We start from the raw sequence: 24,088 nt of genomic DNA, 5'->3' as shown, positions 1-24,088 counted from the left end.
AAATAATTAGTAAAAATGGTTTTAATTTAGAAGTGGGGCTTATCAGCATCTCTATAGGTGGATTAAATTCCTATCTCTTAAATAACAAAAATGTCCTTTCGCCCCTTTAGACCTTGATGAGTGTGACAGTGGAGAAGCCTGCTGTGCCCAGCTCTGCATCAACTATTCAGGAGGCTATGAATGCAGTTGTCAGGAAGGCTTTCAGATCAGTTCTGATGGTTGTGGATGTGATGGTAAATTCCTGAGCTCTAACATGAAATCCCTGATGTGATGGCGCAATCAATGGAGGAGGAATATCTGAGGCAGAGGGTTAGGGTGAGAAAGAGGCTTTCACCTTAAAGAAACTTGGATCTCTCTGTGGTCCAGTCACATACTATTGTATGAACTTGGGTGACACTAAGTGCTCTGAGCCTCAAATCCTCATCAGTAAAGTGAAGACAATTATGGGATTACCAGATAAATTAAGAAATGTAATCAATGTAAAGGGCCTGCTACTGTGTTTGACATCAAGAAATCACTCAACTAAAAGTAGCTAATATTATTATTATTATTATTATTATTATTATTATTATATTCATTGGTCCATAATCCCTTTTACCTAACCTAATACACATAGGCAAGTGAGAGATTCCAGCAAGCCATAGCATAATGCTACAGGAGTCCCTTGTGGTAATCATGGCTGGAAACCAAGTTGATTATTGAAAGTTATTTTAATTAGACAGCAGCAGCAAAAGGATTGCCGTTTCTTGAGCCATAGTATCAGATTCCTTTATATATTGGATGTTAATCTAGCTAATGTAAGCTTCAAGATGAGTCATTCTATAATTTTCTAACTGATTTGTTGCTTACCTTTTAGAGGATTTCTAGCTGACATATATTTTTATAATATCATGAAAGTGAAAGTGAAGTGAAAGTGTTAGTCACTCAGTCTTACCTGACTCTTTGCAACCCCATGTATGTAGCGCACCAGGCTCCTCTGTCCATGGAATTCTCCAGGCAGGAATACTGGAGCAGATGCCACTCCCTTCTCCAGGGAATCTTTGTGACCCTGGCATTGAACCCAAGTCTCCAGCATTGCAGGCAATTTTTTTACCATCTGAGCCACCAGGGAGGCCCCTATCCTAGAGGAGTTTGAACTTAGTAAATTCACATTTTTGTGAAGGGCTCATATAAGCCATTGCTAAAAATTACTTTACCAAGTTTACCCTGAATATATAATCTTTAAATTTTTATTTGTGGTCATTATTACCATTATTTTGAACCATATTTTTCTTGAAATAAAAAATGAGAATATTATTATCTATTTCAGTAACATTCAAATTACATAAGAAGACTTTAATGCCTCAGAGAAAATAGTGTTTCTTTGATTAAAGAAGCAAATTCTTACAATCTGTTGAGGATGCTAGGTATGTTTCTTCACTTAGATGCCAAACTCCCCAGCCTTGCAGTGTCGATAACAACAAAGAACATACAACTATGATATCTATATATTCTAAATACAGTAGAACATATTACTACTTACACCTCCCATCCAATTAACAGGGCCAAAAAAAATTGAATTTTATGTACCATCTGCTGTTAAACAGAGTGAGCCAAGAGATGATTATATGGCGAGAATATACATACTTGGGTACACACATCCAAATGGAAAAGGTATTCACAATCTGAGGCCAGCCTAGAAGCTCAGTTTCATAAATGACCCTTTAGAATCATGAACACACTGACCAAAGCCTGGGCTCGGATGTGAATTTAACACCAGTAAGTTGTATGAGATCAAAACTTAGGATTCTTCCATCTCTAAAATTCTCCACAAATCATGTACAAAATTATGCATTGAATAAATGCTTTGCCATAGATGTTGAATAATTCAAGAGTGAATGAACATTCTGCTAAATGATACACAGCCTGAGACTATGTAAGTTTTAAATTCTTCATCAAAATCTTATGAACGAGATCGCAGAAAGACATTGTCTATGCATATAGATAAATGATGGTAAACTTGGAAATGAATAAAAGGAAAATAATTGGCAGGATATTCTTGAGGAAGAATTTGGGGTCGGGGAGATCCCCTGGAGTAGGAAATGGCAACCCACTCCAGTATTCTTGCCTGGGAAATCCCACAGACAGAGGAGCCTGGAGGGCCACAGTTCATGGGATCACAAAGAGTCAGACACGTCTGAGCACACAGCACACACAGACACGCACACTCTCTGTATAGCAGTGCATTGTTATTCATTAATAAAGGTGACAAATATGCCCACGAGTTCATAATATCTATTTTATCTCTACACCAAAGAGCAGACATTGTTTGAATTTTCCTAGATGTGGATGAATGTCTGGACGTCAGCATCATCTGTGACCAACTGTGCATCAGTTCTGTTGGAACCTATGAGTGTTCTTGTGAGGAAGGCTATAGAATTGGAAGTGATGGGAAAACTTGCATCTGTAAGTCTCTGTGAAGAATTCTATCAAATCTCTTCTAAATGACTTCAGCCCTTGTCTTGTTCTTCAGGAGCACGGAGACCATATATTCTTTAACTCAACCTGTCCTCCCCTTTCTCTCTTTACAGACTAAGGTCTTTTCTTTTCCCCTTTTGTCCTCCCCGTGGCAGTTTCCACTCTGTGCTTGCTGTGTCTCATCTTCATTTACAATAGACTGTTTGAAATGGTCTTCTCAAAGACTTTTACCTTTCAGCTACCCCCTGCCTTGGCTATCTAGTTCAAACGCTTCTCCTTTCTCTCATCAACCCTTGCTCAGTTTTTCCTTCTTTTAACCGGCATGTGGAATCTAGGCATTTCTCTGTGTGGTCTTAACTTTAGATGATGAACCAGAGGAAGAAGAAGAATTAGACATTGTGAAGTTTCCAGGTCTTCTATGCAAGAGCCCACCTCAACTGCTTCATTATGTGGCCACCTCTCTGCCTCTCTCCTATGAAGATGAAGACCATGAGGAAGAGGGACAAGAAATTCCAGGAGAGCTGACTGATTTGCACAATGTTGGTGGGTAAATGAACGTGTTTCATTATAATCACCTCTTCCCTCTATTTTTAGATAATTCACAGAATTTCTTTTATAGACAATTTTGTTATCAATATTTAATGCCAAATAAAAGCGTTTAATGTGATATTGACAAGAGACATGGGACCAAAATTACTTCTTCACAGCTCCCTATCAAATTCATCATCTGTTATCTTTCTTCCTATTGCCAATAAAGGATTGCTATGTATGTATGCATTGACAAGGGGGTGCAGGGTGATGGAAATTTGATACAGTGAAATGGAGTTGAAAAATATATTTGAATTAGCATCATGGAGACAAGGATTGGGGCCTTTTAGTTCTAACAGTTTAAACTCAACTAGAAGTCATTTTTGTATAGTTAAAATTTACTTTAAATAGCCTGAAAATCTAGATCCTTTTTAAATTTTAAAATGCAGAGAACCAATGGTTCAATATGCTTAAATGGACCAAGAAAAAATATCTTTACAAATGTGCACAGTTTTTCTTATATCTCCACTCAACAGAACTCAAGCATCAAATCACTTCTGATCAAAATAAATTAGCATAACTTCTTTCAAAAGTAACAGTTTGCAGCCAGTCTGCTGCTGCTTTTTCTTTTCTTTGTAAGACAGAGCTGCTCTTTTTGTTCTTCCTGTATTCCTCATATTTTAAGAGCATCAAACTTAATGATTGCCTTAGAAGGCTATCAGTAAAATGAAGATTTGTTTATATGTGATGGTCAAACAGAACATCAGTAATTGCATCTACATAAAGATAGAAATTCTTTAATGTTTCTTAATCAAGCTTCTGATACTTTGGCTACTCAAAATCACAAGTGAAATAGTTCAAGGCTACCCGGGCAGTTAGGACTTGAAGGGCCAAGGTCTAGAGAGAAGAGACATTCAGACAAGTAAGATGGACAGTCTGTGCCTCATTTCTCCTTGAGCCATCTGCTAGTGGATGGGCAGTGCAGATAGAGAAGCCAGGAAATCTATAGATAGCTGCTGAGAGGGTGAGGAGCTTAGGACAGTTATCAGCAGTTTTGTGGTGCTAGGAGGTAGACTGAAATTCAGAATCTGCCAAGGTGGAGAAGCTGCACTAAACATGACTGGCTTTCAACTGGGACATCTGAAAGACCCATTGTGAAATGGGCAAAACTTAAAAACTAGTGAACCCACAATATGGCTGAGTTTCATAAACATTATTTTGAATGAAAGAAGCTTGATAACCAAAGAGTGCGTACTTCACGATTCTATTCATATACAGTTCAAAAATAAGGGTAAATATACCATAGCAGTATAAATCAGAATGGTGCTTAATTTGTAAGGCTAATGATTCAGTTCAGTTCAATTCAGTTGCTCAGTCGTGTCCGACTCTGTGACCCCATGAATCACAGCACACCTGGCCTCCCTGTCCATCACCATCTCCCAGAGTTCACTCAGACTCACGTCCATCGAGTCTGTGATGCCATCCAGCCATCTCATCCTCGGTCATCCCCTTCTCCTCCTGCCCCAATCCCTCCCAGCATCAGGGTCTTTTCCAATGAGTCAGCTCTTTGCATGAGGTGGCCAAAGTACTGGAGCTTCAGCTTTAGCATCATTCCTTCCAAAGAAATCCCAGGGCTGATCTCCTTCAGAACGGACTGGTTGGATCTCCTAGCAGTCCAAGGGACTCTCAAGAGTCTGCTCCAACACCACAGTTCAAAAGTATCAATTCTTTGGCACTCAGCTTTCTTCACAGTCCAACTCTCGCATCCATACATGACCACTGGAAAAACCATAGCCTTGACTAGATGGACCTTTGTTGGCAAAGTAATGTCTCTGTTTTTCAATATGCTATCTAGGTTGGTCATAACTTTTCTTCCAAGGAGTAAGCGTCTTTTAATTTCATGGCTGCAGTCACCATCTGCAGTGATTTTGGAGCCCCCCAAAATAAAGTCTGACACTGTTTCCACTGTTTCCCCATCTATGTGCCATGAAGTGATGGGACCGGATGCCATGATCTTTGTTTTCTGAATGTTGAGCTTTAAGCCAACTTTTTCACTCTCCTCTTTCACTGTCATCAAGAGGCTTTTTAGTTCCTTTTCACTTTCTGCTGTAAGGGTGGTGTCATCTGCATATCTGAGATTATTGATTAAGAGTCATCAGATCACCTTTGATTTTTTTGTGATGCTGGTGATAATCTTTATCTTCATCTGGGAGGCTTTTACATGAGGTTGTTGACAATGTGGGGAAAAATTCTGAAGGGTGCATTTGAGTTTTCCATATTTCTTTACCTGTATATTAAATCTCAGTAAAAAGGCTTACTTGGAAAAAAAAAATTGTATAAAAAATGCTAGAAAACACACACACACACACACTAAAGTGCTGGGAACATTATTTCAGTGTTCAGAAATCAATGGTAATTTCTTTTCTTTTTTTTTTTTACTTTCTTGGTAAGGTAAGTAGGTAAGTTGCTCAGTCGTGTACAACTCTTTGCGACCCCATGGACTGTAGCCTACCAGGTTCCTCCATCTGTGGGATTTTCCAGGCAAGAATACTGGAGTGGGTTGCCATTTCCTTCTTCAGGAGATCTTCCCAATGCAGGGATCAAACCCAGGTCTCCTGTGTTGTAGGCAGACCCTTTACCATTACTTTCTTAAAGATCCTAAATATTTTTTAGGGATTACATTCCAAGCTCTGTTTTAAGAGGTATCTCTTTGCTACTATCTTTTTCTGGACTCTTTAGAAAATGTGCTCAAGGAGCATGTCTATTTGTTGGGGGAAGTAAAGGGTTTCATCTTCATTTTCAGTGATGTAGATAGTACATGTTGGGTTCACTAAAGTGGTATCACATTCCAGGTTGTTTAGATCACACCTTCGGACACGAATGCAGTTTGAGCTGTGAGGACTGCATGAATGGAGGCCGATGCCAGGAAGGAAAGAGTGAGTGTTCCTGTCCCAATGACTGGAGAGGCATTCTTTTTAATGAAAGTAAGTAATACTTTGGAGCATTGGTTGGGGGTGATGAATTCTCCTTTTACTGCTAGTCAACTACTGGTGATGAGTTCTTTCCATGTGATCTCCCTAAAATGTTTTAACAAGATTAACGGTTGATAGGGATGGGAAACCAACTTATTTGTTGTGCACAAAGAATGTCTGTGAAGCACTGAGGTTTCAAACTGAACATGTGATTAAAATGGGAAATTTTGTGTTCCCTGAGAAACTTGATGTGCTGTCTCTTGTTTAATAAAGGATCCTAATATCCTCAGCCTATAAAAATCCCTCCATTTTAATAAATCATTAGGCCCTGGCAAGCTACTCCCTGTGAAGAAAAAAAAGTAAAATGATTTTTGTTATGAAGTATAATTAATGGAACTGCTTAACTGTTGCCTCTTTTTGTTTGTGTTTTCTTATCTTTTTCTTTAAAACTTATGTAAGTACAGGCAATGACAATTTTAAGATTTTTATATAAGCCTCTCATGAGAAAATATCAATGATTTGCACAATAATACCTCCAATAAATGTTTTCCTTTATATTTTAAATGGAGGTATATTTGCAGGTACTAAAACTGCCAAGTAATAAAACTCAAATATATTGACTACCTTCATTTCCTTTTTCTCTTTTTAAATTTCTCTTATAAATTTTTTAATAAAAGAGTTTTCTTTGTGAATGGCTTGGAAGATGGTATAAGCAGGTTTTTCTTTTGAAGCCCCTGAATATGGGAAGAAAAAGCACAAATATTGTTTCTATTATGAAATATAAGAGAAGCAAAACCTGGATTATAACATAGTGAAGTGGTTTCAGTTAGACTGCTGAGGACTTTCCTCAAGCATCACTCTGATCTTGTCTCCCTGCTGCCCAAACAGCTTCAGAAGTGTCCCATTTCCTGATACATAAAGCTTACACTTCTAATCTAGTCACCGACAACCATCTATTATCAGGCCCTCATAAATCCTTCTCTCTTTTTATCCACAGCTCTGACCAGCTTATTATTTCCAGCAAACTAAACTACTCACTACTATTATGCTTTGTACTTTTCAGCTTTGTGCCTTTTGCTAAACTGCCATCTTTGTCTATTGCCATTTATGGCATGAAGCTTTATTTGAAGGCCCTAGTCTAACAGCCATTTATATTTCCAGTGGATTTAAAGCTTCTCTCTCTTCTTCTCTTTGTCTATCTGTCTGTCTGTCTGTCTCCATCAGATTCAAGTTAGCTATGCTCCTGTTCTATTTTCCTTGCTAGCCTGGGAGCTTATTTATGTGTTTCCAAATTGGAGGCTCCAGTGCATGAATGAATGAAGCTTTATATTGAGATGTTGAGCTATGTTGATCGGCCACTTCATATAGTCAACTATATAAAATGGATCAAATAAATTTTGGGCTTCCCAGGTGGCTTAGTGGTGAAGAATCTGCCTGCCACTGCAGGAGACACAGATTTGATGCCTGAGTTGGGAAGATCCTCTGGAGAAAGGTATGGCAACCCACTCCAATATTCTTGCCTGAGAAATCCCATGGACAGAGACTGGCAGGCTACATACAGTTTATAAGGTTGAAAACAGTCGGACACCATTGAGGGACTAAGCACACACACAAATCAATCTTGTTGCATGACTATTAGGAAGTAAATGTTTATACCCTTTATTGTAAATTTGGTTGGTAAATATGTGTCTTCCACACCCTTGATCCATAACATGTTAGCATGAGAAATAAAAGTAGAAATCTATTGCAAATCCATGAGGATAAAACATGTCTGACACAAAATTAATATACAAATGTTGAAAATGAACTTCCTGATAAAATGAAAATAACACAACCCCTTCTTTGGTTTTGGAAAAACTTAAGATTCTTTAAGTGTTCACATGGTCCTGTAACGGGCAGTCTGGCCCTGAAAGCAGAAATGTATATCTTCTTTGCATTTCCTCTCTGTCTCTTTCATTTTTTTTCCTATAAAAATTAAAACAGAGCAATCCAAATTGGAAAGAAAAAAAGTATGATCACTAAATCTTTAACAAAAAGGGAGAGTGAGGATATTTTCTTTAAAATCCCTATTAACTGTAAAAATGAAAATGACCAACCATTCATCACTAGTATTTCTAAGAGTACCAGCTCTTCTTATGCAGCAAGAGACATTAAAAAAAAAAAATTCTTCAGGGATCTGGAAAGTTAGTTTTCTCATTGGTTAGATCTTCTAACCCAGTATCTTTATTGGTCTATAATGAAAACATCTACTTGGAAGTTTTAGGAATTTCGGCAATTGGTTACAAAGGAAACAACTAAAAAATTACTACATATTAATTTTAACAGCACACTTTAGGACTTCATTTCTTTTAAAGAAATTTCATGTTGACTATCTTATTTGTTATTGTGAGGGGTCTTTCCAGTAGAAACAGAAGACTAAAGTATTCTCACATGACAAATGAATGGACTATGTATTATATGGAAGGGAAGAGTCATATCTTTTTCCAAATCATCCAGTTATGGTTTGGGACATGTTTGGTTTCAAATTTTCTTCTCTTGATAAATGTTCTCTTTGATGTTAATGAAGTATTTAGCAAATCCAGGATCCCCTGGATTAGGAAAGGGCAAACCACTCCAGTATTCTTGCCTGAAAAATTCCATGGAGAGAGGAGCCTAGCCCTGGGGTTGCAAAGAGTCAGACATGACTGAGCACTCACCTGCATGCACATACTCTGTGATACCATATTCTTTTTGTGGGAGAGCAGCAGGTGATAGTGTCAGTGTGCTGATGTAGATGCCTTGCTGTAACCCAGATACTGTTCAAGCTACTTAAACTTCCTTAGCTTCATTTTCCAGGGCTATATATATATATGTATATATATGGAGAAGGCAATGGCACCCCACTCCAGTACTCTTGCCTGGAAAATCCCATGGACGGAGGAGCCTGGTGGGCTGCAGTCCATGGGGTTGCTAAAAGTCGGACACGACTGAGCGACTTCACTTTCACTATTCACTTTCATGCATTGGAGAAGGAAATGGCAACCCACTCCAGTATTCTTGCCTGGAGTATCCCAGGGATGGCGGAGCCTGGTGGGCTGCCATCTATGGGGTTGCACAGAGTTGGACATGACTGAAGCGACTTATCAGCATATACATATATATGTATTTAAAATGTATAGTCTATAGTTGCTATAAAAATTCAGAGAGTTACTACATGTAAATTAGTAATGCAGGTCTCAACCATGTTTGTTGCCAGTTTACTTCTTTATTGCTCCTTTTTTCCCCTTTCCTGTTTCTTTCCTTGTCATAGTAACCACATGGCTTGAAAGCAAATAAAAAAGTGAGTTAGAGGTCAATTTTCCATATTAGCATCTGGAATGGTGTAAGGGGGGTAGATAGAGGAGGTAATAAAAATGTAGTTTTTTAGTATTTAGCCTATGATGATAAAATGTCAATTTAAATGGCTACTGAAATGATCTCAACAGCTGTATTTACTCAAGCTTAAAATCATAGACATTTTCCACACTGTATTTATTTCTAATGGAATACTAAGCACTTCCCCCCAAAAGAGCAAACCAAAGAACACAATTGGTTGTCTTTATCAGTCTTTGACAGTGCAGAATACCTTGTAATCCTCAAGATAATCTTAGTTACATTCATTTCTGGTTAAAAACACATGGCTCTTTTTTCCTACATTTTTTTCCTGTTTTTCAAAATGGAAGGTGCAGTTTGTTTCTCATTAGGGTTAGTGACATCTGTACAACAAAAGTGTTTATGTAGTTCCGAAAATGTGAGGGTAAGAGTTTAAGGAGCAAGGTAAATTTTGCATGTAAACCTTGTTAGCAGTTCTTTAGTCAGCATCATTTTAACTACCTGTACCAGTAATTCCCCCAGGAATGATGAACAGGCCAGAGACTCTTCCTGGGTCTGCAAGTTACAGAGACTTTAATTACTGAGAATCAATTCTAATAGGCAATCTTTTTCTCTCTCTATTTGTGTCACAGTGAGTGTGTTACACTGCATATTCACCTTCACTGTTTTCTTCATAGCTCGTTCCCCAAAGACCAGTGTGAGAGAGTATGATGACATCTGTGATTGTCAGAATGGAGGCACCTGTGACCCTCTGACTGGGCGATGCAAGTGCCCCCCAGGGGTTCATGGGAAAACCTGTGGAAACGGTAGGAATGTCTGGTCCTGTAAGACAACTCTTTAAGTTCTTGATGTTTCTAATAAGAAATAGAACAAAAGCTGAGTCTGTATTTTTCAAGGTGGGCTTTTCTGAAGACATAAAGGGCTATGTATGTATGTATATACATACACACACACACACACACACACACACAAGCACACAATTGCTTTGACTGACAAATGTGTAAGAGAACAAAATAAGTGGTATTTAAATCTCCAGCTGTGATCCATGCAGGATGAATCCTGATACAAATAAAACCTTTCTCATCCACTGAGCAAAATGTTGAGTTTGTGTGTACAGGTTTGCACACAGGGGCTTGGGTGAATTGATTTGCTCTGCATACTAAAAGAAAGAAGAAAATGAAGCTCTTTGGATAAATCAGGGAGGATGTGAGATAAAAACCAAAAAAGGAAAGGAGAGGAGACAGAGAGGAGAAATGATGCACGAAAAACTTACAAAATACCCATCCAGTGAGTGCCGTGTGTGGATTTTTCATAGAAACCAATCAAGAGACCACATTTTCTACATGGGCTGATAAAACACAAAAGAAGAAACTGCTTGTACAATCCCAGGAGCTGAAGGCAGAGAGTCATGAAGATGTAAGTCTTCAGGGATTGCCAGAAATCATGGAGGTTTATTAGATTCTTACAGATTGTAGAACTGGAGAGATAGAAAAACCAAGTTTAGTTTGCTCTCTGAGAGGTGCACGAAGGCTCATGCTCACACCCTAGTTATTTATCCCCCAATTTTTATTCATTTATTCAAAATATGTGTATTAAGTGTTGCAAGACACTGTGCCAGGCTTTATGATATGTTAAGAGAACAAAAATGAAACAGACCTTGGTCCTTCCTCATGAAACTCACAGTCTTGTTCAAAGCAGACATAGGTTACGCATATGGGTAGGTATTTCAAGTTAAATCGTAATGTGTGCTTGGAGGTTGAACCATGAGGGCCATGCAGACTGTGTGAGCCAGGGAGTGGCTTGTAGAGAAGTTACCCTTAAGCAGAAGTGTGTAAAATGAGGAGACATGAAGCAAGGCAAGAGAGAAGGAAAAGCACTGCAGACTCAGGGGGCCACGTGTGACCGGACTCTGAAGTGAGAAAGAACGAGATGATTTAGGGGTGCCTGAGAGGGATCTGCTGATAGAATCAAAGTCAGGGAGAACTACTGCAACATAAGGTCAGCCAGCGCAGGGGCTCATTTCTTGTTATATTTGGAGTTTTTAACCTGACAGCAATGGCAAGTCATTGCAGAATTTGGGGCAAATGATATAAAATCATAGGGGTCATTTTTAAAAGATCTCTCTGGTCTCTTGATTAATCAGATTAGAAACATCTTACCTTTGGCAGTCTCCTTATCTTACATAACAATAGCTCTAGTGAGGTTTGCATGTGGGCAAATATTCACTTTGTTTGTCTTTCTACCCTCCAGGATGCCCAAAAGGATTCTTTGGAAAGAATTGTAAAAGGAAATGTAACTGTGCCAACAATAGCCATTGCCACAGGGTATATGTGGAGCCTGTATGTGTGAGCCAGGGCGCTATGGGAGGTTTTGTCATTTGAGTAAGTCTAAGACACTCAATTTTCTCTGTGTGTGAAGCCAGAAAGCTCAGAAAATTACTGAATATATTTAATGTCAACTTAAAGAAACATCCAACATCAGAGTTGTGAGCTCAAGTTTTAATCAAGGTCTTGCTGAAGACTAGAGCCCAGGAGACAGCCACTCAGTTAGTTCTGAGGAAACTGCTCCAAGCAGGTAAGGGAGAAGTCTATTTATTTATATGTATTTGTATCCTCCCTTGAGCTTGCCAGGTGGCTCAGTGGATAAAGAATCTACCTGCAATGCAGGAGATGTAGCAGACACAAGTTCCATCCCTGGGTTGGGAAGATCCCCTGGAGGAGGGCATGGCAATCCACTCCAGTATTCTTGCCTGGAGAATCCCATGGACAAAGGAACCTGGTGGACTACAGTCCATTGGGCCACAAAGAATCAGACATGACAAGCACTGAGTGCGCATGTGTACACTACCTGCCCATACTCATCTCATCTAATTTTAGGGTTGACTTAATTGGCACCACACCTGTTGTGTGATATTTTACATTATTATTTATTTATGTAAAGTAAAATGCCTTATATATTATTAAAGAGGAAGTGCAATAATATGAAATACCCTGTACATTTTTAGTGTTATCACCAAGTTATGTAAATCCATCTCTCTGTAAATATTTTAAGGTAATTAAAAAAATAATAAGACTCTACTAAAAAATGTATGTTGTTGCTCAGTTGCTAAGTCATGTCTGACTGTGTGTGTGTGTGTGTGTATATACATACATGTATATATATATTTATAAATATGTTGATAAAAGAATCTGGCTCTTTGAAATTCTCCCTGAGATAGGCATCTAACCATTTAAGGGCGTGTTTATCCAAAGCACAGAGTGCCTCATCCTGTTTTTAATCCTGAATTCTCAGAGTTTACTGTTCATAAGCAACTTCAGTGGGTTAGGACTTAATGCTTGTGGAACAAAATGGTGAGCAGCACATCTCTGTTCTTTGTTTACATTAGACAAAGGAAGAAAGTAAAAAGCACAGCATATTTTATACAATCATATTATATACATGTCACAATTTTTGTTTTAGTCTTTATTTAGCCTCCTTACATTATAAAATCTATATTTTGATGAGTGAAAAAAATATCCTGAAGTCTTTTTCCTAGTTAGTGTTTACCTTAGTTATTGAGAGGGAGATGTTAATAGTTCATTTAAGTGGACATTCCACATTTTATGGAAATTAAACATCAAAAGTCCAACACATTGAGTTCTAGTGCAAAAAAAAAAAATCCCTAAAATGTCTAAATCATGCTATTCATTTTGCATTTGTGACCAGCAATCACATACTGTCAAAGATGCCAGAAAACACAATCACCAATAAGTGTTTCAGCTCATCAGTAACTTCTAAGCTATCTCCTACTGGGACAGCTCTGGGTGCCCACCTTAACATCCCACCTTGAAACTGTGCAAGTCCTTGTGAACCTGAACCAGTCTGCACCTCACTCTTCCACCTATTCCATAGTCCCACCTTTGAAAATCCTTCCTGAGGGAACCTCAGTAATATCATGACCTATTTAAAATATCAGAGACCTTTTAGAGTCTTACATTGTATTTTTAGTTGAATGTCTGTGGACCTTATCTATTTTAGAAAAGGCATGCCCCTTAAAAACAGAATAAGCAGTGAATTCTCCAATAAGAGAGCCAGTGAAGGCTTCATAGAAAAACAAGCCTGGGTCTGAAGCTCCAATACTTTGGCCACCCAATGGGAAGAGCCGACTCATTGGAAAAGACCCTGATGCTGGGAAAGATTGAGAGCAGGAGGAGAAGAGGGCAGCAGAGGATGAGATGGTTAAATAGCATCACTGATTCAATGGATGTGAATTTGAGCAAACTCCAGGAGATACTCGAGGACAGAGGAGCCTGGGATGCTACAGTCCATGAGGTCACAGAGTCAGACACGATAGCAGTGAACGGCAACAACAGGAGAAAAGGTATGGACAAGGAACAGAGAACAGAAGGAGAGAAGACATGGGTAAATGAGAACAATGCAGGTGCTGATGATGTATCACAAAGCACTGGATACCTCCTAGAACAAATCTAGAAAGAAAAAAGATAGCATCATTTCTGTTATTGTTCCAAGGTAAGAGGATACACCACATTTTAAAGTAATAATCCTTGAATTTTTCGTAAGCTAATATCAGATATTTTTGTGAAAAACATTCAAATCATAACTCATCTGCTCAAAAATTTAAAAAGCAGATGGTCGTGGTGGCAATGGTGGTTAGCAATTGGAATGTGATCCTCTTTAGAAAAAACATACACATTCCAGGTCTTCAGGGCTCATTGCTCAGACTTGAGTCTTCATTTATTAATGCCACTTGCTTGGCCCTAAGAGGCTTGAATTTGCTACCCTATATTAGCTTTCTAGTCCTGTCACAGTGAAGCACCACAAATTGAGTGGTTTAAACAACAAAAATTAATTGCCTCATAGTTCTGGAGGCTGGAAGTCTGGGATTAAGGTGCTGGCAGGCCACATTCCTCTGCAGGCACCAGGGGAGGAACAGCCCAGGCCTCTCCGTTATTTCCTGTACTTCCTTGACTTGTGACAGCAGAACTCCAGTATTCTCATGGCATTTTCCCTCTGTGAGTGCCTCTTGTCCAAATTTCTCCTATTTATAAGGACAGTAGTCATATAAGACTGTAAGTCTAGCCCACATCAGTATGACCTCATCTTAACGAATTATGTCAGCAGCAGCACGATTTCAAATACGACCTCACCTTAACTAATTACATCAGCAAAGTCATAATTTCCAAATGAGGTCACATTCTGAGGTACTAGAGGGAAGTACTTAAACGTGCATTTTGGGAGGACACATTTCAATGCATGGCAAACCCTGAGAAAACGCTAGATTACCAACAAAAGATTTCTTCTTCCGCTTTTTCCTTTTTTTCCCTCCCCAGTGCTATGTTCTTAATATACTCAATTGTCACAGTTAAGTATTCCATGGTATAAGTTGTCCACTGAACCCCTGTTCTACAAGCTGAACCAGAAGAGCAGGGCCTGGAAACTAATCTAGAAAAATGAGCCCTGGAGAGTGAGCAAGAAGCCCACATCAAGGAAGACAATAGCTTTGAAAGCTGCTGGGGGTTGGTGGGTCTAGGAAAAAACTCAACATTTAGAAAATACAGGAAGGATGAGGAGGTATCATCCAAATAGGATACTATGAACAGTGAAAACGGCCCCTGCTGATAATTCTGTTCAGCTTTAAGGGGTAACTCTGTCTGTCCCTGGTAACTGAGACAAAGACCACCCTCCATGGTGGATTGTAACCACCACTTCAGATTACCTCTACTAATAATAGCACACATTAGCAAATGCTCATAATTTCCATCTATCAGAAAGTCAAGTGGTTTATTTTGTTCTCACCAAGCAGTTTTCCACAGCAAAGCCTATACAGGTATATAATACCATTTGAGCCTGGAGGGCACTTGAAAGATCTTTTATTTGAGTCCCTTAGACTCTTGTAATGGAGAAGGCGATGGCACCCCACTCCAGTACTCTTGCCTAGAAAATCCCATGGACGGAGGAGCCTGGTGGGCTGCAGTCCATGGGGTTCCGAAGAGTCAGACACAACTGAGCAACTTCATTCTCACTTTTCACTTTCATGCATTGGAGAAGGAAATGGCAACCCACTCCAGTGTTCTTGCCTGGAGAACCCCAGGGACGGGGGAGCCTGGTGGACTGCCGTCTATGGGGTCACACAGACTTGGACACGACTGAAGCAACTTAGCAGTAGCAGCAGCAGACTCCTGAAATGTGGGAGAAAAAAATTGTCAGTTATATTTTGGAAAGGAAATTGAAACACTGCTGCTGCTGCTAAGTCACTTCAGTCGTGTCCAACTCTGTCTGACCCCATAGACGGCAGCCCACCAGGCTCCCCCGTCCCTGGGACTCTTCAGGCAAGAACACTGGAGTGGGTTGCCATTTCCTTCTCCAATGCATGAAAGTGAAAAGTGAAAGTGAAGTCGCTCAGTAACTCCTCAAAAAGATAACTAAGATAACAGCATGTTTTGCTGAATGCAAAGGTAGCACTTTCTCCAATTAGAATTCCTGTGCTGACTAGCATCCTTAAAACTCAACAGCATGGGAAAAATGATGAAGGAAAGGCAAGCACCATTTGCCAAAGATGTGGCCAAGATAATGGTGCTGTCAGGATGAAGGTTTTGGGTCATCTGCATGATGTAGAATTATTGCAGATTACCATATAATGAAAGGGAATGAAAACAATGGCGAGCCTTCCCGTCAATGCTTGTCTATAATTGCCAAACTGCGACAGGATGGATATGGGGCCTGGCAGGCGTCAGCAGCCTTTGGAGAATATAAAGTACAGGCACCAATGGAGCACATTGAGAAGCAATTTCTCTCCCAGAAGCACCAAAGCCTTTTAAGTAGTTCAGGCTTCACTGTTCACATCCAGTTGCCAAAAAGCAAATGAATTGCTTGATTTGAAAGACATTTGTTTCCCTATTTTTTTGGCAGCCAGGATGATCCCCTTGTTTTTCCCATAATCAGGCCCCACAGAACTACATGCCTGTGCACTCACAATGTAAAAGAAACAAAGCATGGTTTTCAGGTGACCGCTTTGCCTCAATCTGCTTGCAGACTGTCCCAAGGGGGCCTACGGAGCTGGCTGCTCTTCAGAATGTCAGTGTGTGGAGGAGAACACCCTGGAATGCAGTGCCAGAAATGGCAGTTGCACCTGCAAATCTGGTTACCAAGGCAACAGATGCCAGAGAGGTACAATCTGATGATAAATTTTCTTTCTTCTCTAATAACAATGCTCAGCTTTGGTTTAGCACCATCTGATCATTAATTAGTTACTTCACCCCACCCAGGTCCTTGGGAAATCAGTAAACTTTGTTAATCCCCTATTTGCAGGTGAGGAATCTGAGACAGGGGGGGCAATAAAGCCATTTAACCTTGTCTTCTTAGCCTGTGATGTTAGCTGTCCCCTTGCTGGCTTGAGCAAGGGAAGAAAGATCATACTGCAGAGACTCTTATCCTAAGAAGATGTGAGCTGGCCAATCACTTCTTAGAGCTGAATTAATCAAGTAAGGGCTGCTAGCTTTGAGAGTGAAAGAATAATTTTTTTTACATCTAAGGCTGGACTGTTCAAACAAATGCAATGGAAACCATAGAAACATTTTGAAAATTTTAAACATGATTATTAGTGTGCTCCTCTCTGAAATCTCTGTAAATAATTTCTTTATAAACCTATAAATACAAAAGTTTGTGTGCAGCATAATTCCAGTGATAAGTAACATGTATAGATACATACGTGTAGGTGCACATAAAATTTGGAAAAAGGTATTGCAAGATGTTAGTAACGGCTTTCTCTGAATTGTGGACTCACGGAATGCTTCTCCTAAGGCATCTGCATGGCTCTCTCATTTTCTCAAAATGGACTGTGTTACCTTTTTAGTGAATCTTGTCATTGCCATGCTACTCAAAATTGCAACCTGCGAATCTCCTTGAACATCTGTATTTTTCCAAAGTGCTTACCATCATCTAACATACCATATTTTCTGATTAGTTTTATGTCTAATGTTTATGGACTGCACAGTTGCTGCTAGAAGCTGAGTCCCAATAAGGGAAGGGTAGTTATTTATTTATTTTTTACCAAAGTATCCCCAGACTACTAAAACAATCAGGACATATAGAGGTTGCTCAATAATGACTATATTTTCTTAAATAAATATATTCAGTAATTTTTGTTCTTTTTCTCTTGTTATTATACATTATGAATTAAGCAGTTCTTACTCTTTTATTTAGGGGGAATTATCACAGTGTTTATTTCCTTTTCACACATAGCAGGTCTGAACATATAAGTACAGTTATCACAACTAATGGCAAGTGAACTTTTTGCCTGTGAAGTGATCCAAAGCAATCTTGTTTAAAATCAGGAGATAATAGATTTGAATGGAAACCATCATAGTATTGGATCCACTTACAGAGGCTGGGCCTGGGGTGGAAGGCTGTCCTTGACGCTTGTATGTTACACGTTGCCCTTACATTATCATCTGCACAGGGTCTGCAGGGTTTGTCCAAGCTGACTGAAAGGGAATTGGGGTCTTCCAGGTTGGCCTGTGGCTGTGGACCCTGTTGTGGAACTAGAGTATGTAAACAGCAATGTTCATCAAGATTTTGTAGAGATGAGGGTTTATTATGTAGCTGGATTGTGACTGTCTAGGTAATGAGGAAGAGAACTTGAGGGAACAGAAGGCTGACATTATACAAATGCATTGAACATGGTATGAGAGTGGGTCCCATTCCAATATCTAAACCTCCTTCTGCTTCAACTGATTTTAAGCCTAGAGTCAGCCCCTCATTCATTTCCCTACTAGAGAAGTTGTGCCCTAGAAGTCAACACATGGGAGACAATATCATATATACACACCTGCGTAAATTTAATTTATTCTGATAACATTTTCTCAAAGCAACTGCTGAATATACTATATTGGAAAATGCTTTTGAGATTCCCACTGTGAAGGAAAATGAGTTGAAAGTATATGTAAATCAGCAAAATAGAGAGGTCACCATCGTCTCAGGAAAACATATTATTTTTTAATCAGATAACTTTGTCCAATTCTGATATTTTTGTCTAACCACAAAATGAAATTATGACTCAGACTGGAGCGGGTGAACAGGATCACCATGATTGGCAGCTAAAATCAAGGCAAGAAAAGCTCTCCAAGTGTTGTTCATGATGAAAATCAGGCCTGTTGTTCTTCTTTCCCTTTTTTCAAAGAGTGAAGTAGCCCAAGTGCTCCTAGAGCCAAGCATATCTTTAAAAATCTTGACTCCAGACTTGTGTCTAGATTGCAGATGAATACTTAATTAAAGACTGCAAATTGTTTCAATGGCACTAATGAACAGTGCTCTCCATAATCAGCACCAGGCCTTATTTAGCCCATCAGTGATGACTTTTAAGAGCAGTAGAGCTGGTTTCTACACTAATCTGTGAAATAGCAAAAAAGAGAGAGAGGGGGAAAAAAAAAAAAGAAAAAACTAGCGTCCTTGCCTTGCATTGATTAGTTTGTAGCCTGGGGTATTTTGGACCCCAGGTGCAGACAGACTTGACTATGGAGAACTCTTGCCCAGCAAGTCTCTTGAGTCTCTCTAAAGAGGCCTGTTCAGCCTTTGTGTCACCATTAAAAGGGCCGATTTTTCTTAGACTAGTTCCGTATTAATGAACTTGAAAATTTGGACACTGATGGAACCCTAAGAGCTGGTTAATTGACATGAAAAGTGCTGAGTACTAGTAGTATCATTACAGAATTTGGGTGTAGTGACTGAGAGCACCAATTTCACACACCAGTTCTGGATTCCAATACTGACTTTGCTACTTATTAACTGTGACCCAGAATAAGTCACTTAACCTCTCCAAGTCTTAGTTTCTTATGGAAGTGGAGATAAAGTTGCTATGTCATAAAGGGATTTTTATGAAAATGTCAGCTAATTTATGTAAAATGCTTGGCACAGAAGAAGTGATCAATAGATAATAGCTAAGAATAGTATGAACATCCTAAAATAATTAATAATTCTGTTATTCAGAAGCTCTGCCCAAGACTCGAAGATACTTCACAGCCAAATTTGGTTTTATGCAACTTTCTATAATTATCACATGTTTAAGAAAGTCTTACTGTCTTCCCTGTGTTAAAAGCATGCTTTCTACCAGGTTTCAAATTCCAGTGGTCTCAGTGGAGACTGAAACCTCTAACTAAGCCCTCAGTGGTCCCTGCACTATTAGCCATCCTTTTCTAGTTCAAGAACATTCAACAAAGCAGCACAGGTCTCTCTGTCTCTCCCTTATACATTGCACACTCTTATAAAATACAGAAATTACAAACCTCTGGAATGATTATTCTGGCTTAGAAAATAAGTAAAGACTGGGAAAAGAGGGTTCAGATGGAACAAATCCCAAGCACTGCACCTTCCAAGCTTCCTTTATAAATTACATCTCATTTCACATTTTGTTCTGTGTGACTGCCTCCAAAAATATACATCAAAATTGCTTCCATTGTTTCTGTCTGAAAAACCACGTTTTCAGCAAAAAGCCAACCTCTGTATGTGTGTTTCTAAAGTGACAAGATATGGCCTCATGTTGGTTTCTTCATGGAATATTTTGGAAGTGTGATAAATCCTTAGGGGCCACTCTGAATGCTTCTTTCTTTGCAGCTCAGTCACACACACACACACACACACACACACACACACACGCACGCATTTTCCTACTCACTTAGGCAACAGCAGAAATCCGGGACCACGTTGAGATTTATTACAAGGTGGTAATAAATAGCTCCTTTCTTTCCTTCTCGTTTTATTTTACAAGCCTGCCCTGATGGCCTCTGGGGATCAGCATGCCAATTCTTCTGTGGACCCTGTGAGAATGGAGGTCAGTGCAACAAAGAAACTGGAAACTGTGACTGTCTTCCTGGTTACACGGGAAAAGCCTGTACCCTACGTAAGTTATTAACCTAGACTAGATGACCAACAAAGTTATTAAAGTTGCTAGCTTTATAAATGCTTTTCCAAAACTGCTCTGTGAGCTACAGTGTAAGAGTATGTTTTAATTATCTGTTGTATAAAAAAACCTCAATATTTGGTAACAAATCCTGCCAAAAACAACTTTTAATTTGATTCTTTGGATTGATTAGATGATTCTTCCTCTTGTCTCACCTGCAATCACTAGTGGCTGCTTCTAGCTAGTAAATCAGCTGGAAGCAGGGATATCCAGCCTTTCTTGTACATAGCATTTCCACAAGGTTACCTTTGTTGTTGTTCAGTTGCTAAATCTTGTCTGACCCTTTGCGAGCCCATGGGCTATAGCCTGCCAGGCCTTCTTCTCCCTCACTATCTCCTGGAGTTTGCCCAAATTCATGTTCATTGAGTCAGTGATGCCATTCAACTATCTCATCCTCTGTTGCCCCCTTCTTCTGCCCTCAATCTTTCCCAGCATTAGGGTATTTTCCAATGAGTCACCTCTTTGCATCAGGTGGCCGAAGTATTGGAGCTTCAGCTTCAGCATCGGTCCTTTCATTGAGGATTCAGGGTTGATTCCCTTTAAGATTGACTGATTTGATCTCCTTGCTGTCCAAGTGACTCTCAAGAGTCTTCTCTAACAGCACAGTTCAAAGGCATCTATTCTTTAGCCCTCAGTCTTCTTTGTGGTCCAACTTTCATATCCATACATGACTGCTAGAGGTTAGCTTGGGCTTCCTCAAAGCATCACAGCCTTAAGACAGCAATCTAAGAAAGAGCATCCAAGGGTAGAAAAGCAGAAAAGACAATGTCTCCAAAAGCCTACCTTTGGAAGCCACACAGTGTTACTTCTGCCACTTTCTGTTGGTTAAAGTAAGTCATAAGGACAGCCAGATTCAAGAGGAGGAGAAAGAGATTCTACTTCCTGATGAGAGGGGTAGCAAAATCTCATTGCAAAAGATCTGCAAGCTAGGAGATATTTGGAAACCATCTATCATAGCATACTATTTAAAGTTATACTGAAAGGCACTTTAAAAATCTGCTAGACTGTATTTCTCATTCTTGTCAGAGTGGGAAAAGATTAGAGACTGATAAAAAGTGATTAGTCCAACTGAATCTGCTTCAAAGAGTGTGTAGAACTACTACTTTGCTATCTCCTTTTCTGCTTGTAATTCTTGCATAACCTCTGTTAACCATTGCCTTCTCTACTCAGTCCACCATGAAACAGTTACTTGAAAACTTGAGAAAAGCTGTGGGCTGTATGGCAACGATAGTATTTTTACGTTACTATTTCAAATGTTTCTGATCAAGGTTAGCAGAAATCTAATGTTTGGATTGTCTATGATATTATGAGATGTAAACATTGATCTGAATTAACTGCTAGTGCTTAGAATTTTCTATAAACCAGCAAGCAAATAAAAGCAGAAACTTAAATGTAAATATAAGGTGTAACATTGGGTTAGTATTTAGCACTTAGCTAATTATCTGATCATTTGGGGAAATGCGTGACTGCCCCAAGGATAACCCTCAAGCAAGAGTGATAGAACAAGGTTGTTGCCTGATGATTTTTCTGGATATAACTAGATCATTTGTACTTTAGGACTGTCATTCTGGCACTGTTGACAGCCTTTCAAAAGGTATAAATTTTGCTAGTGCAGCAGTTGGCTATCCTTAGCCTACTTGTTTCCTTTAAAAAAAGCTTAAAGGTAATAATTTACATATTCAAAAGGTAGTAACTTTCTATTTCCAAAGTGGTGACATTTTCTCTTGTCTAACTCAATTTTAATGAAATAATTATTAAGCAGATAGTGATATATCTGTTTCACTTGTCAGGTGATATAAATAGACTATTTAGAAACGAGAGAGAAAACTATTCATTCTTTAAAATATTAATTTTAATATGTTGCAACTATCTTCCATTCGAAGATTTCAAAACCAAGGAGAATATATTATGAAAGTCCTAAGAGAATTTTAGGTGACTATTCTAACTTTATTGGCAATCTGATACATAAGATAATAAATTGATTTGGATAGGCAAAAATATTCCCCAACTTCTAGACCAGTACAATTTTAATGTTATATGCTGTTTTCTGATTTTATACACACAGATAGAAACACAAATTATATAATAATCCTAATAGGATATTTAGGAAAATGAATGAAACCAAAGCATAGGACTCATTAAAAATGCTTCATGTACTCCACAAGAAATGTGTGTGGCATTTAAAAAAGGGGTTTATGTTTGAAGAAACGCTTATATATTTTTATAAATACTCTGAAAATGGTGCTTCCTGAATTTTAAAACTTAGTTATTCTGCATAATGAACTGTAAAAATACTTGTAGGCTAAACAAGGTAATATGTTTTAGAGGTAGTAGAGACCAAAAAGCATTTCTAAAGATATTGGCTTTATATAAATTCCAATGATTAGAAGTTATAAATACAAATACTTGGGCTAAATAATTCCTTTTTAAAAGTGTTGCTTTCACTGTGTGAGAAAACTCTCCGGATTATGGTAGACTATACATTTTCTTTCTTCTTGATAGTCAGTATCAGGGTTGGTGACAGTTATGGTTGAATAGACACACACCCTTGATGAGAACGTACCATCTCTATGAAGGTTTAGTCTCATATATCAGGCCTGTTACCAAATAATCTCAGAAGTGATCCCAGCTTTTTCTTTACCCCAGTATTATTTCTACTAGCTAAAGTACAAAATAAAAGTAACCTAAATAGCCACCCAGAACAAGAATGAGCAAACAAATCCTATAACACATTAATGGACTATTCTGAGGCCATTAAGATTCATGTTTTGGATGAATGTGTAACATCAGGAGAATTGACATTAAATGTACATTAAAAATTGTATCTAGAGAAAGAGAATGCTCCAAATTTGTAAAAACCTGTACACATATATGTGTGTGGGAAATTGTAGTAGAAAGGAAAGCAGTTGTTAACAATGGCCATCTCTAAGAACTATTAGTGAATATTTTTCTCCTTTTTACATTTCTGCCTTTCCCATATGTACTTCTTAACTATTTTTCCCATTTAAAGGGAGAAAATTTATCATCTTCAGACCAATCACACACTAAACAAGTAAGATAGTTGTCTATTCTTAAAGTATCATCTGGTGGTTTTAACTGTTCCCATATAGTGAAGATGTGTGTTCTTCAGTCCAATTGATCTTGTGGCTCTTTAAGATTGTTTTCTCCTTTTTCAGATGAGGTGGATATTGAGCATAACTTGACAATACCACTAAAATGCTTTAAGAAAGTAGTAAATGTTTCCTCTGGACACTTCACTTCCCTTTTTTCAGAAATCCTCTATTCCTTTCCCTTAGTCGTTGTTATTACTTCTCTAAATTCTGCCATGATTTTTTATGAGTGTTTACAAAATAGACCCCTTCACTAGGAAGAAGAGAAAGTTAGAAGAGAATAAGGGAGAAGATACTAAACGGGAGATGTGTATGTGTGTGTGTGTGTGTGTGTGTGTGTGTGCTTGGTCTTGTTCGTGTCCAACTCTGCAACTCCATGGACTGTAGCCCGCCAGACTCCTCTGTCCATGGAATTTTTTAGGCAAGAATACTTTTGCGGGTTGCCATTTCCTACTCCAAGGGATCTTCCCAAACCAGGGATCAACCTGCATCTCTGTCATCTCCTGCATTGGCATCACTGTGCCACCTGGAAAGCCCCAGGTAGGGAGATAGCAATTCCAAATACAACTTTTAAACATATGATCAAACAAGTTTTAAACATTATATGATCAACTATCATGAAATGATGATTCATCATGAGGTGATGATGGTCAAAATCATTAAATGCCACGAAACCCTAATGAACACAGGTGTGAACCTTCTGTAAACAAATTGAT

The 24,088-nt window shown here is 38.7% G+C and overlaps 1 protein-coding gene across 1 annotated transcript in view; it reads left to right on the top strand.

Moving 5' to 3' along the window:
* LOC138076618 (EGF-like and EMI domain-containing protein 1) overlaps window positions 1-24,088 on the top strand; it is a 615,728-nt gene that overhangs the window by 564,376 nt on the left and 27,264 nt on the right. The window contains 8 exon segments of the mRNA XM_068968872.1: window positions 111-233; window positions 2,815-3,000; window positions 5,838-5,969; window positions 9,986-10,114; window positions 10,624-10,724; window positions 16,341-16,475; window positions 20,071-20,202; window positions 21,604-21,677. Coding sequence (XP_068824973.1) covers window positions 111-233; window positions 2,815-3,000; window positions 5,838-5,969; window positions 9,986-10,114; window positions 10,624-10,724; window positions 16,341-16,475; window positions 20,071-20,202; window positions 21,604-21,677 — 1,012 coding nt within the window.

This window comes from Capricornis sumatraensis, chromosome 1, assembly GCF_032405125.1.
Source record: "Capricornis sumatraensis isolate serow.1 chromosome 1, serow.2, whole genome shotgun sequence".
In the NCBI taxonomy this organism is placed as follows: domain Eukaryota; kingdom Metazoa; phylum Chordata; class Mammalia; order Artiodactyla; family Bovidae; genus Capricornis; species Capricornis sumatraensis.
The sequence above is the reverse complement of the archived record's forward strand: the minus strand, read 5'-3'. Positions and strand labels throughout refer to the sequence as shown.